At 44.0% G+C, this 15,000-nt stretch overlaps 1 protein-coding gene across 1 annotated transcript in view; it reads left to right on the top strand.

The window, feature by feature from the left end:
* Positions 1-15,000, top strand: part of dner (delta/notch-like EGF repeat containing) — a 62,274-nt gene that overhangs the window by 37,171 nt on the left and 10,103 nt on the right. Inside the window, exons 5-7 of the mRNA XM_062552504.1 lie at positions 2,903-3,051; positions 5,321-5,474; positions 9,893-10,006. Coding sequence (XP_062408488.1) covers positions 2,903-3,051; positions 5,321-5,474; positions 9,893-10,006 — 417 coding nt within the window. The remainder of the gene's footprint in view (positions 1-2,902; positions 3,052-5,320; positions 5,475-9,892; positions 10,007-15,000) is intronic.

The following is a 15,000-nucleotide window of genomic DNA, read 5'->3' as shown; positions in this document are numbered from 1 at the left end:
GCAGAGGTGTCAAAAACAAATATGGTGGAAAGGGAATGTGAAGGAAGCTGTCTCTTCAAAGGTGTCCTCTCTCTCTCTTTCTCTCTCTCTCTCTCTCTTGCTCTTCCTCTCTCTCTTTCTCTCTCTCTCTCTCTGTCCCGGTCTCGCTCTCTCCTCAGACGAAGCTCTTTGACACCTGCGGGCTTTCTGTGCAGAAACTCTTTTCAATGTATCTCATGGGGAGTGAGCATATCCTGATATGTGTCTATGTTCTCTTGTGTAGCGTGTGTGTCCGTGTGTGTGCCGTGTGTTGACGGATTGATTGTGCATGTGTGTTTGTGTGCATATACTTGTGTCTAAGAATGTGTATAGTAAAGTGGTTGTGAACACATTCCCCTGTGTGCGTACTGGGGTACCAGATGAGCATAAGAATGATGTAGGGAAAGTGTATTTCTACTCGTATACTGTCACCGCCTGTAAAGCCAGGGATGTCAATTTAGGACCCAAAGGCCGACACAGAGATGGGAGCCGGGCATAAGGGTTTGAATTGTAATGAGAGGCAGCAGTAGCCTACAAGGTGGTAAGCAAATCTTGATGATCAGAAAAGGTTCTAAGGTTCAGCACAAAGGAATCACAGAGGTGAGGCAAAACTACTGATCCTAGAAACAGATTAAAAAATCTAATTTTATTCCAAATTCCAGAGGAATCCAAAGCGGTAAAAAAGACCTGACAAACAACCCAGGCAAATGATTTGACTGAAACAGACACAAGACAGATTTTAAATAGTGAATGTGATAGGGTGACTGATGCTGTGTGTTATTATTCTCTGCGAAGAGACTCGGTCCTTGGATATGACGTCACTTCCATACTTCAAGCGTTCTGTTATTTGTATGCTTTGCGCATCCGAGTTGGAACATGGACGCCACCCTGAAAGCTGTTGTTGCGGTAGCACTAGCCGAGTAGCAGGCGCACTTATCTTCTGTTAGCAGTGCTAGCCATATTTAGCAACACCCGTATTGCTCTCACAACAAGATCCATTCCGATACCCACATGCAGTGATATGGATGCAGTAAGGTATTGCAGTGATACAAGTGATTGAAATCATCTTTTAAACAACCAAAGCGGTCCAGAAACAATGAAAATAGTTCATATTTACAAGTCACTCAGGGCGCTGCCATCTTGGATTCCGTATCGGAAAACTCACTCGGTGTTCAATCGAGCGGGAAAGTTCGCCATCCAAGTAAAGGGGGCATGTTTGTGCATGTCGCTAGGCAACGTCCTGTCTTTCTCATCAGAACTCCGACATGGATAGATGATAGAACGCAGCATTAGAACTACAGGTGTGAAGGACTCAATGAACAGAAAGGAAGTGCAGGAACAGGTCAAAGCCAGATCCAGTGATCTTACCAGCCTGTTAGAACCGCATCCAGTCACTCATCATAAGCATTCATCCATCCGTGAAGTTAAGCTAGTGTACGTTTCCAAATGTATTTACTCTGAGGAGTGAATGACCTGCACTATGTAAAAAGAGCCCTAGATAGACTGCATGTGAGATACTTGACAAATTTATGGTGCATGCATAATTTGTTAATGATAGTCATGATTTTAATGAGCACGGCTCTTATTTTTATCGCCACCCTTGATTTGTTTTTTATCATGATGCATCCAAACCAGATTGGGCAGCAGGTGTACACAGAATTTGTCGTCGAATAGCATGCCATGCATACATAGAGTTTTAGCATTTCTTTCTTTTTGACATTTAATTCTCTGATGTGTTTGACGTGATTGTTACTTTGTGTATTGAGCATTAGAATAAATGGTAAATGGACTGCATTTATATAGTGTTTTTTCCATTCCATTGAGCACTCAAAGCGCTTTACAATTACATGCCTCACATTCACCCATTCACACACACACACACACACACACACACACACACACACACACACACACACACACACACACACACACACACACACACACACTCACTCATACATCGATGGAAGGTGCCAAACCTACACATCGGTTTGAATAGCAAGACTCCCAGGCTTTTCTGCTTTTGTAATGTAACGCAACATTCAATAATAATTCAACCTTTTCGTCCGTCCATACAAAGTCACATTTCGATTTTTCTTTTGCCTTGTTTTGTTTCGTCTCTGTTCTGTCGGTCTAAACTAACAAAAGGCCATATATTTTCAAACTTTACCTCAAAAGTGTTTTTCTCAGGTGATGTAACTTTGACGGAGACATCAACTACTGTTGTCACCAACTGACCTGTCATGATAGTTTGAGCACATGGACAGACAATAGGTTGCAATTGTTTTTGTGCTCTAGTGTGTACAGATTTTTTTTTTCATATTGTGTCGTGTTGAAAGAATAATGATAATAAAAAAAACAAATACAAAATATACGTTTAAAAAGATATTTGGGTTCATGTGTACAGGGCTTAAATGGCTCCATGTGTAATGTAAATTGTTGAAAAGTGAAAGGCCTTAAAAAGCAACAAAAAAAAAAATCATGTCTGATGGCAAAGCTAATGCCAGATGGAAGACATATATTATGACACTTCCATCTGCTGTAGACTGCTTGATAGTCAGCACAGGAATTGCGTTCAATTAATTTTTTTTTTTTTTTAATTCAGTAACAATGAATGATACTATGTTACTGTAGCACAGGAATGCTTTTTTGAGTACTTGTAGTTATCCAGTGAGTTAATGTCCTCAGAGTGCAATCTCATGTTTTTTTTGTGTGTGTGCGTGTGTGTGTGTGTGTGTGTGTATGTGTGTGTATGGTGTGTGCATGTGTGGTGTGTGTGTGTGTGTGGTGTGTGTGTATGTGTGGTGTGTGTGTATGTGTGGTGTGTGTGTGCGTGTGGTGTGTATGTATGTGTGGTGTGTGTGTGCATGCTCTCCTTCCCTCTCAGGTGTCCTGCGTCTGGGCAGTCCTGAGGGCCCAGAGGTGGCGTTGCGGCTGCACGTCACCCGTAAGGCCAGCAGCTGTGTGGAGCCCGGCAGCAGCTTCAGCGACCCGCAGTGCTCTGGGAAGGGCAAGTGCATCACCCAGCCCTCCGTGGTAGGTGGAGAGGGGTGTGGGGGAGACAGGCAGGCACCCACACAAAATGGCCGACAACAGCTGCACCACTGTTCGTGTCAGCAAAACAGGCAGCGCATACAGTGAAGTGTTCCCTCCTGATGGCTGAAATTACAAGATAGATAGATAGATAGATACTTTATTGATCCCCAAGGGGAAATTCAATACTAATACAATACTAATAGCATGCGACTATAGATTGTAGATTATAGATTAGATTAGTCTTTCTAGCTATTCACACAAATACAGTCAGATTATGAATGTATGGGGCAAAGGGCTTACTTTGAGTCTATTATGTATACGTTTTGTTCATAGAAACCGTGTTTTTATTTAACCTTTCTTCGACTTTTTTACGGCATTTTAGAGTGATGAACTGGCTGTATTGCCGGCCGTGCGAACTGAAACAGATGTCTGTGTGCCGTGCTGCAGACGGGTCGGTCCAGAGTAGCATCTCTGGTGTAATTCTGTTGCTGTTCTCCTAATGAATTTAACCTGATCCCAGATCAGGCTGGGCGAGGTGCTGTGTGTGGGGTGATTAATGAGTCTGGCCCTGGACCCCCCTGGGTCATCGCATCGGCCAGCACCCGTACGCTGCTACACAAAGCAGAGAGAGGGAGAGAGAGAGAGGGAGAGAAGGAGAGAGAGAGAGAGAGAGAGGAGGATGCAATACAAAGGGAAGGGAGGAAGACCAGAGCCTTGAAAGAGCAGGTGGAACTGGGAATGATTCAGAGGAGAGAGTGCATAACAGATATGGCATGCTGCCACACACACACACACACACACACACACACACACACACACACACACACACACACACACACACACACACACACACACACACTTACAGAGCTGCGGTTACTTCAGTCACACAGGAACTATTAGAACATGGCGACACAGATGGGGATGTGTGTGTGGGGAGAGAGAAGAAGAGAGGGAGAGAAGAAGGGAGGGAGAGGGGGATAGAGGTAGAGGGGGAGAAGGAGGGAGGAAGGGAAGGAGAATGGAAGGAAGGAAACCAGGTTTCACATCACCATGGGAACCAGAGTGAGATAGAAATTATGCACCTCCATCCCATTCTTTCTCTCTCTCTCTGTCTCTTTCCCTCCCTCTCTCTCTCTCTTGCTCTCATTCTCTCTTTTCTCTTGGGTGTTGATCGCAGTAGAGGAGGAGAGGAGAGGAGGAGAGGAGAGGAGAGGAGAGGAGAGGAGAGGAGAGTATAACGGCCTGCTGTCTCTTTCTCTCCTTCCTCTCATCCATCCGTCTCTCCTTCTCCTCCTTCCTCTCATCCATCCCTCTCTCCTTCTCCTCCTGTGGGGGCTCAGAGACACTGGCGGAGCTCAGGGGACTCCAGGGCTCTTCGTTCAGCCCCCAGTGTCAACCACCAACAGCTGATTAAGCTTCACCTCCACCTGCGAGAAAGAAGAGGAAGAAAGCAGGAAGGAAAGAAAGAAAGAGAAAGATAGACAGATAGATAGAAGAGAGTAAGAAAGAAAGAAATAAGGACAGGGGAAGGAGCGAGAGAAAGAAGGGATGTCTGAATGGAGAGAGAGATAGATAGATGGCTAGAGAGAGAGAGAGAGAGAGAGAGAGAGAGAGAGAGAGAGAGAGCGCAGGTGGGGTCAAGGGTCCAATGAGAGAGGAGAGATGAGGGTGATTAATCTTGAGCCCAAAGATTGAACGCCAGCTGTCCTCCTCCATTGCCAGATTCATCAGTGACAGAGACGGAGGGATGCAGAAGAGAGAGAGAGAGAGAGAGAGAGAGAGAGAGAGAGAGAGAGAGAGAGAGAGAGAGAGAAAGGGAGGAAGAGAGAAATGGAGAGTAAAAGAAAAAGATGAGATCATTATTATCCCATCTAAACATTGTGTTGCAGTGAGTTGTAATATGCATTGACTCCCATGACCTTAGCAACACTACAACACAATCGCTGACTCATCCAAGCGCCATTCCATTCAGTAAACCTCTGGGTGAAATACTGGCATTGATCGATGGGTGACCGTCATTATGGCAGTTCTTTGAGTGTCTGTACAAAACAGCACCATTCATTGTCTTTCATTGTTTTAAACATGGCACATAGTTATAGGTTATAAAGTTGCTTACATTAAATGGGAGCTAAAAGCAGTGTTGCGGACATTCATCTTATTGAACATATGAACATATAGATTTACAGTTGTTTATTCTTTATCGTACAACTATAAGGGAATGAATGGGAAGATTTTTTCTTTAAACGCGTGGTGTTGTCTCTTGCTGTAGGACACCTTCTATTGTGAATGTGATGACGGCTTTACCGGAATATTCTGTGAAGAGTACGACGCGTGCCACCACAAGCCATGCGAGAACAACGGCACCTGCACCGACCTGCGACAGGGGGGCCAGGGGCGGAACTTCACCTGCTCCTGCTCACCAGGTGTGCTAATGTGTGATGGAAATGAATTCTGAATGAATCTGAATTTGAATAAGTGTCATCAAAACAACAGCAAGTGCTGTAGCTTCCTTGCAGTTTGATGTTGACTATGCTGTTAGCCACAGAGAAATTCAATTTTGAAGTATAATGAATATCGTCAGACAATGTCTCCGGTAGTTGATTTGTAGAATTACAAACAGTCTATCTGAATTATAAATCCTACAAATGGTATCAAACGTTCACCTAAAACAAGACAATGCAGTTTTTTTACCAGTTTTTTTACTGAGCTTCAAGCTCACTCTGATGCTACTGTACACTGACTTATAAATGAAGTCTCTGGCATTGCCACTGTGTGTTTGGAACACCTGACACTGCATTATGTAACATTGTTGATCAGGTGGGATCATGACCCATTAATTTGGTTTTTGATTAACTGAATACCACTAAATGGCGTTGAATATTGATGCTAAGGGGCATAAATATCAATTATTCTATTGTGTTGCATAAAATAATCCCTATGAATTATATGATCCCTATCCCATATGGATTAATTGATCCCTATAAAGCCCTATTCAGCATGGTTTAAGGATCCCTAATTGATCATATGAATCCCTATTCAGCATTCTATCTGACTAATGATTTGGGGAGCATAGAGGAGGCCTGCTGTCCTACAGCAGAGTGTGGAACAACACGACAGATTTCAATGAGCGCTACAGAAAAGAAAAAAAATAAACGGTCAGCGCCGAAGGCTTTTCTTCGCCGAGGGCACTGAGCACTGTGAACGACGCACTTCGTAGAATAAGTATTGAAAATAGCCGTCGTCGACAAAAAATAAAACAACCAAAAAAAACAAAATTGGCTTGATGGACAGGGCCTAAAGGAGGCCTGTCCTACGTGTGAGTGAGTGTGTGGAGCAACACGACTCCTTCCAGGGGACATCACAGACACCTCTGCGTTCTGCTGATGGGGGTTCAGGGGGAACAGGAATAGCAGCAGGGGCCTGACACGTATACTGCTGAGGGAACGTCTCCCCACTCCGCGCTCCCCACTCCGCGCTCCGCGCTCCGCACTCCACACATGCACAACCCCACGCCTTTGGTCTCCCTGGTTATTAATATCATTCAGGGCCCCAAAGTTTGTTAGGGCTGCAGTGGATTTTATACTCCCTCGGGAGAAGTAGCACGCCTGTGTGTGTGTGTGTGTGTGTGTGTGTGTGTGTGTGTGTGTGTGTGTGTGTGTGTGTGTGTGTGTGTGTGTGTGTATGTGTGTGTGTGTGTGTGTGTGTGTGTGTGTGTGTGTATGTGTATGTGTGTGTGGGACTGTGCGTGTGTATGTGTGAGAAAGAGAGAGGGAGGGGGGATGGAGTGGTAGAGAGAAAGATGGAGAGAGAGGGGGAGAGAGAGAAAAAAAAGCTACAGAAGCTTGATTTCAAGCCATATCTCATTAAGATTCAGGACCAAAACAGCTGGGAAAATATGCTCACAGACACACAACCATGTGCCCGTGTACACACACACACACACACACACACACACACACTCACACACTCACACACACTCACACACACTTTATGATTTGATGAAAGGACTGAAGCTTTACATGACATGAACACATGTACGTATATGCGCACACAATCATAAACATCAACATAGACAAAAAACAACACACTTCAGCACCCATTCTTGGTGCAGGATAATTGGTTGAGGATAAAGCAGCACATTTCTCCTACCCTGTAGGATTTCTGCTGTAGTGTGCTGCCCATTCTTGTTAAGGTCATGTTAATGCCTCAACACACCACACTTGCCATACGTAGTGTATTTCCCCTGTGAGAGGCTTGTTTTAAGTGCCATTGTATATAACACATGATTGATGGCTAATGGCTGCATAAGAGTGCTTGATGTTCATTGGCATGATTGGATGATTAGAGTGACTGATGGAAATGTATTTCCTTTGTGCAGTTGTTAAGTTAGATTGGTTTAATTAAGTACAGATGGTACGGGTTGAGAATGCTCCTTTCATTCCCGCACATCGGGACTCCCGAAGCATCGGGAAAACTGCAACCGCAAGGGGGCAACATAGACCGCCCGAGTTTTCGAATGTTTACAGCCTACCTCACAGCTCTCTCACTCGACGTAGCCTATAACTCAGTCAGTCCAGCAGAGATGCCAGAGCAACGTTTTGGTCAACGGAGAGGGAGAGAAATGCTCCGCATATCCGTCTCATTTAATCATTAAAATGAAAGTGATTGGCGAAATTAATCAAACGACGTTTCAATAAACCATTGTTGAAATGAATGAAAATGGTTTTAGAAACCTATAGGCCTATCAGAAGGACTATTTCCTTCAATTCAACCTGAAATAGGCTACTCGAAAGGCAACCTTAGATTAATTCATGAATTCATTACGGTTAGGCCTACAAGACCGCATTTCCGTGAATAGGCTATTATTGTCAACGTCAAGGCGAAGACGAAAGAGATGGACAAGATGGACATTTTGGCAACATTTACATGCTAGGAATACTTAGAAATGTGTAAGCTATTTTAAAACGGAGGCTTGTTCATTTTAACCGGCGACGTTTCAAGTACATTACCCGAATAAAGCCTATTGAAGTTCACATCCAGCTGTGGCGCAAGTGGTTGATGCATAGGTATCCTATGCCAGCGACCGGGGTTCGAAACCTAGTCGAAGAAGCTCTCCGGAACCCATCAAAAGAAAATGCATTGATTTATTAAAAGAAACGAAAGACTTCCTGTTTTGAGATTCTTTTTATGTTTGCGATGTCTGCTGAAAAGAAAAGTTAATATGTTAATTCGTGGTTCAGCGCGCACTCACACACATTTTTACATTGACATAGTGTCGGGCTCAAGTGTCGTGTCGTCCTCAGTGCCGCATATAGGCTATAATGTAGTGACCTGGTTAGACGAGTGTGGGGGAGGGGGAATGATCGCACAAGACAATAATGCTCTTCATGAAATGGATCTCACAGGCGGCTGTCTGTTTTTAAATGTAGCCTACTACACCACTTGCGAAATCGGACGTGGCACATAGCCTAATTATTAGGCTACTGGATAGCAAATCCATAGACTTTGTTCATCCTATATCCTTAAAATGAAAGTGATGACTGGCGAAATTAATCAAACGACGTTTCAATAAACCATTGTTGAAATGAATGAAAATGGTTTTAGAAACCTATAGGCCTATCAGAAGGAAATAGCCTTCAATTCAACCTGAAATAGGCTACTCGAAAGGCAACCTTAGATTAATTCATGAATTCATTAGGCTACGGTTACAAGACCGCATTTCCGTGAATAGGCTATTATTGTCAACGTCAAGGCGAAGACGAAAGAGATGGACAAGATGGACATTTTGGCAACATTTACATGCTAGGAATAGCCTATTTAGAAATGTGTAGGCCTAAGCTATTTTAAAACGGAGGCTCGTTCATTTTAACCGGCGACGTTCAAGTACGGCGACGTTCAAGTACATATGCCGAATAAACCCTTTCGAAATTCACATCCAGTTGTGGCGCATGTGGTTGAAGCATAGGTATCGTACGCCAGCGACCGGGGTTCGAAACCCAGTCGTAGAACCTCTCCGGAACCCGTCAAAACAAAATGGATCGGTTTATTAAAAGAAATGAAAGATTTTCTGTTTTGAGATTCTTTTTATGTTTGCGATGTCTGCTGAAAAGAAAAGTTAATATGTTAATTCGTGGTTCAGCGCGCACTCACACACATTTTTACATTGACATAGTGTCGGGCTCAAGTGTCGTCCTCAGTGCCGCATAGGCTATAGGCTATAATGTAGTGAACTGGTTAGACGAGTGTGGGGGAGGGGGAATGATCGCACAAGACAATAATGCTCTTCATGAAATGGATCTCACAGGCGGCTGTCTGTTTTTAAATGTAGCCTAGCCTACTACACCACTTGCGAAATCGGACGTGGCACATAGCCTAATTATTAGGCTACTGGATAGCAAATCCATAGACTTTGTTCATCCTATATCGTTGGCGGAGATAATAATTAGGCATATCAAATTAAAAGCACACTACGACAGGTATACTTGTGTGATCACGCAACACAAGAGAGCATTTAGCGATGGGACAGTTGTGAATGAGTGCTTAACACCCTGGAGTCTAAATACCCCCGGGGGATTTGAAAAACTGTTCCAAACACACATCTCAATCTCTGCTTTTATCATATTATAGAGACACCATTAGAAGTACAGTAGGTGTGGGATCAGAGCTTACTCCAGCTGTGGTGCATGTACACACAGAGACACACACACACACACACACACACACACACACACAGCTTAATAAACTAACTGTATTTGTGTGTGTGTGTGCATGTGTATTTGTGTGTTTGTGTGTGTGTGTGTGTGTATGTGTGTGTCTCTGTGTGTGTGTGTGTGTTTTCTAGGCTTTGAGGGGGACCGTTGCCAGGGTCTGGTTGATCACTGCCTGTCTCAGCCATGTAGAAATGGAGCCTCCTGCTCAAGCAGTCTGGCTGGACCCCACTGCTACTGCCCAGAGGGTAAGCTTAAGCTCACACACACACACACACACACACACACACACACACACACACACATTGTGTTATTCTAACAGTAGTACGTCTATGATAGTGTCTTGAACAATTCAATACAGGAAGCCGTGGCGTATTGGTTAAGGATCACTTTTGTGACCGTAGGGTGGCTGGTTCGATCCCAGAGGGAGAGAAATTGCTGCTATGGGTTTGTGTGCGTTCACTAAAAGAGAGAACATTTCCCTCTGGATCAATGATAGTATCTGACTGTTTAATACAGCTGCCACATGGTGGGGACACACATTTGATGTGATCTGGGAAAACCCTTCACATGGTGCAATTTTACCAACTTATGATTCTGACACCATCCTAGCACAGGGTGACCAGATTTCTCTGGACTGAAACCCGGGACACGTTTTCCATTTCATGCTGCAGGTCAGACATTTAAGCCCAAACATTAGAGGGGGTTCAGGGGTGTCACCCCCGAGAAAATGTATTGAATGTTGTTATCTAAATGCACAAGGTCTGTGCACTTTCAGTCAGAGATTAGGCCTGCACTAATGCTTAAAACACTGTCTCCTAAACATCCCTCATCCGTTATCCAGATATGCATGACAACATTTGAAAACAATTAAAATTCACAGCCATAGGTTATTAAGAATGATGACTTTCTCTTCAGCATTGTAGCCTAACCATTAAAATGAGGCAGATATGACATTTGAACAATGTTTACTGTACCACTGTAACGTTGGCTGCAAAATTATGCAGACTGTTTCAATCGACTGACACACGCTCACACATACATTTTATTGAAATCATTCACCGGACGCTTTGTCTTACATGGGTTTAGTTAATAATCGGGCAATAACAAGGTCACACTTCAATAGTGCTTGGCGTAAACTGGGACATTTTAGCGTCCCGACAGGCTTTTATCGGAACTCAAGACACGCAATTCAAAATCGAGCCTGTCCCAGGTTAAACTAGGACGTCTTGTCACCCTATCCTAGCAACATCAAAGATTTGGGGAGGAGTTTGAGGAGGATGGTAGTTCAGGTAGAAACAGAGCAATAATCAAGGATTTTTGAGTGCTCCATGTGAAGGGTTTTCCGAGATCCCAAATTACAAGGACATTGTAGTAAATGGTTTATTACAAGTTAATAACATGCTGAATTAATTGATGTCATAGTTTGAGTCATTCTGTCAGCCTCTGTATTCATTTATTAAGTTGTGGTGTGTGTGTGTGTGTGTGTGTATGTATGTATGTGTGCGTCTGTGTGTGTGCGTCTGTGTGTGTGTGTGTGTGTGTGTGTGTGTGTGTGTGTGCGCGTGTGTGTGTTCATGTGCACGTGTGTTTATGTGTTTGCCCCTGTGAGTGAGTGTGTGTGTGTGTGTGTGTGTTTAGCGCTGTCCTCGTTTGAGTGTAAACTATGTCGCCGTGTTGCCTAATTTAAACTTCCTCTGCTTCTCCTGCTTGTCCCAACAGTTCCATACTGACCTGCTGTCCTCTCCACTTCTCTGCTTACACACACACACACACACACACACACACACACACACACACACACAAAAACAAAACATATACACACACAAAAGTACACCACAAATGCCATATTCACATAAGCAAGCAATTGTGTTCACACACCCACACATAGACATGCCATTATTCAAACCCATTACCAGTGTACAAATTCTGCTTTGTCTAACACTGGACACGTGGTCTCGATTGGCCCAAACTTCCTTTGTATCAGGTGGGAGTACAGATCCTGCAGCTTATACGCTGTGATAAAGTTCAGCTGTTTCTCCAATGCCACCACATTCAAACTAATCACCCCACAATGCAGCAGAGGGGATTATTAGTCCATCTCTGTTGTGCTTGTTGCTGCTTTGCCTCGTTCTGTTTTTCGGGGGAATAAAAGAACGCAGCAAAAAAAAAAAAAAAAAATGTGGGCAGTGCGTCCAGGCGTTCGACGTCCACTCTCCGGCTAATTAACGGCGGCTTTTTTTTTTTTCTCGTATTTTGTTTTGTTTGTCTTTAACTCACAGAATACGGGTCTTAAATATTTAACATGGGAAATAATCCTTCGGTTTTAAGCTTCGCTATGTCACACTGCGGCCAGACCCTCAGAGCTATACACCGTATTCTAAACAGTATCCGACGTCCAATCACAATGCAGAACACTCCGCCAGACTGAGCGAAGGTCGAGGGCCCGAGACGGCTCTGCATTTGTTTACGAAGAAATAAACAAAAACAAGGCAATTAGATAAAGACGTAAAGAGACAGAGTCAGACGGCTTTATGTTAACCTAGAGAGACTTCTCTATCCGATTAGGGAAGGAGAGGGGTGAATGACGCTCATTGCCAGCAGCTATCATCCTTCTGTTGGTTTAAACCTGAGGACGACGACGGGGGAATTCAGGAGGCGGACAAACTGTGTGATGCATCAGAAGAAGAGGGATGAGCAGGCGAATCGAGATGGAGGAAGATGAGGTGTTGAGGAGATGAGGGAGACAAATTAACTGGATGAAGGCGGGAAAGGAGTCTGAGTTAAGGAGATAAATGGGGGGGGGGGGGGGGACTAGCTGTTAAATGGAGATGGAGGAGTCTGAGTTAAGGAGATAAATTGAGGGGGGGGTGGACTAGCTGGTGATTGGAGATGGAGGAGTCTGAGTTAGGAGATAAGTTGGTGGGGGGGGGACTAGCTGGTGATTGGAGATGGAGGAGTCTGAGTTAAGGAGGTAAATTGGGGGGGGGACTAGCTGGTGAATGGAGTTGGAGGAGTCTGAGTTAAGGAGGTGGAGGAGAGGGTGGAGGAGACGGAAGCGGGGTTGAGGAAAGAAGAGGAACTTGGCTCTGAGTCTTATCTCTCAAATGGATTGAGCGTGTGTGTGTGTGTGTGTGTGTGTATGTGTGTGTGTGTGTTTGTGTGCCACAGACACATAGCCTGAGGTTGTATAGCCTGAACTTTGCATTCAGCGCAACATAAAAACCTGCAGCATTTCATATACAGACACATCAATCACGTTTATTGCCAGCGCCAGGCCTGCAGATACCCTATAGCATTCCCCATACTTCAGCATAAACACACACACACACACACACACACACACAGAAAGAGAGAGAGAGAGAGAGGGAGAGAGAAACACTCAGACAAACACACACACACAGATATGCACACACTCTTTCTCACATACACACACACCACACACACACACACACTCGTACACAGAGATAAACATACACAGATATGCACACACACACACACACACACACACACACACACACACACACACACACACACACCAATAAAAGCAGAGGAATTTCTAAACAGACACATTCGTTTAGGTTAAGAATGGAAGCTGCTTTATCTTTATGCTGCTTCAATTTTTTTCACATTCACACATTCTCAGACAACTGTCTCTAAGCACCATTCATACGTTTCTGACCTTGATGTTCTCTGTTTGCAACCATTTGTGATATTAATCAACTCCCCAGAGCTTAAGCCAGTGGCAAAGCCTTTGGTTGTCTTACACATGGAAGCGAAGAGACCTTTAGTAAGAAACTAAGGCCAATACAGAAGGCTGTGAATTTGAAGGATTAAAGCAGACACAGAATAGAACTCTGTTTATACCTTTGCTTTGTGCAATAACGAGAGTTCAGTACATGACCTCAAAGCTACCGTGAAAACAAAACCCAAAACACTGTTCAAATGCACATCTCGGACTTTGTTCAGTGTTTTTCAAGAGGTCATTTCAAATCTTGGACTTTGTTCAGTGTTTTTTAGTGGTCATTTAAAATCTCAGACTTTGTCCAGTGTTTTTTAGTGGTCATTTCAAATCTCAGACTTTGTCCACTGTTTTTTTAAGTGGTCATTTCAAATCTCTGACTTTGTCCAGTGTTTTTTTAAGTGGTCATTTCAAATCTCAGACTTTGTCCAGTGTTTTTTTAGTGGTCATTGCAAAGACAGACTCTGACGCAAACCATCCATCTGATCACCGCCCCCCCTGCACACGTTACATCACCACCTCCACCTGGAGAGTTAGGTAGATGTTGCTGGAGCGCCTACTGTGAACAGTCTTTGGGCCTTATTTTGACAACCTAAACCATGCTCTGAACCGTATGCTTGAAACGCATTTAGGACGTGTCAAGTCCACTTTTGCTAATTTGATGGCGGAATAAATGATTAGATGCCAGACACGTTTTATGTTTCCAAAGGGTTGTTCTTATATTTTCTTAGTTAATGTTGGGTGTGCTTTGGGTATGACATATGCCAATCAGTGTAAAGCTCACTTAATTATTCATAATAGGTGCCAGATAAGCGTGAGGGGGTGCTAAATATCTGCTAAAATGGGCCATGTTATTCCCCATGCAGCCTAATTATTGTGCTGTAAATTGGCTTGTAAAATACCATCAGAGCATGGTTTTGCTAGATCAAAATTGCATACCTTCTATGACAACAAGGTAAAATGATTAGAGGACTGAATGAATGGATGGATGGATGGATGGATGGATGGATGGATAGATAGATAGATGGATGGATGGATGGATGGATGGATGGATGTTGCGAGACAGACGAAGGATAGAGGGCTAAATTTAGTGTCCTGTGTGGCTCTCAAGGGGCCAGTCAAGACACCAGCTCTGAGTGGTTGTCCTTCACAGGCCACAATCCCCTTCACAAGTGTGTGTGTGTGCGTGTGTGTGTGTTTGGTTGTGTGTGTGTGTGTGTGTGAGAGAGAGGAAGACAGTTTGTGCTGATATGCTTGTGATATACAGTATATATGTGTGTGTGTGTGTGTTTGTGTGAGAGGGAAAGAGTTTGTGTTGGTGTGGGTTCTTGTGATGTGTGTGTGTGTGTGTGTGTGTGTGTGTGTGTCTACTAAAATTCTGCCACCCTGTCACTGCTCTCCCTGACCCTAAGCGCCTGTGACAGATTGCATTATGGGATTGTGTGTGGAGGTGTCCGCAGCCCCGTCATCATACTCAGTCCGACCAATCGGCAGGGTTCT

Source organism: Sardina pilchardus, chromosome 13 (genome assembly GCF_963854185.1).
Source record: "Sardina pilchardus chromosome 13, fSarPil1.1, whole genome shotgun sequence".
Classification (NCBI taxonomy): Eukaryota; Metazoa; Chordata; class Actinopteri; order Clupeiformes; family Clupeidae; genus Sardina; species Sardina pilchardus.
This window is presented reverse-complemented; position numbering and strand designations above follow the sequence as displayed.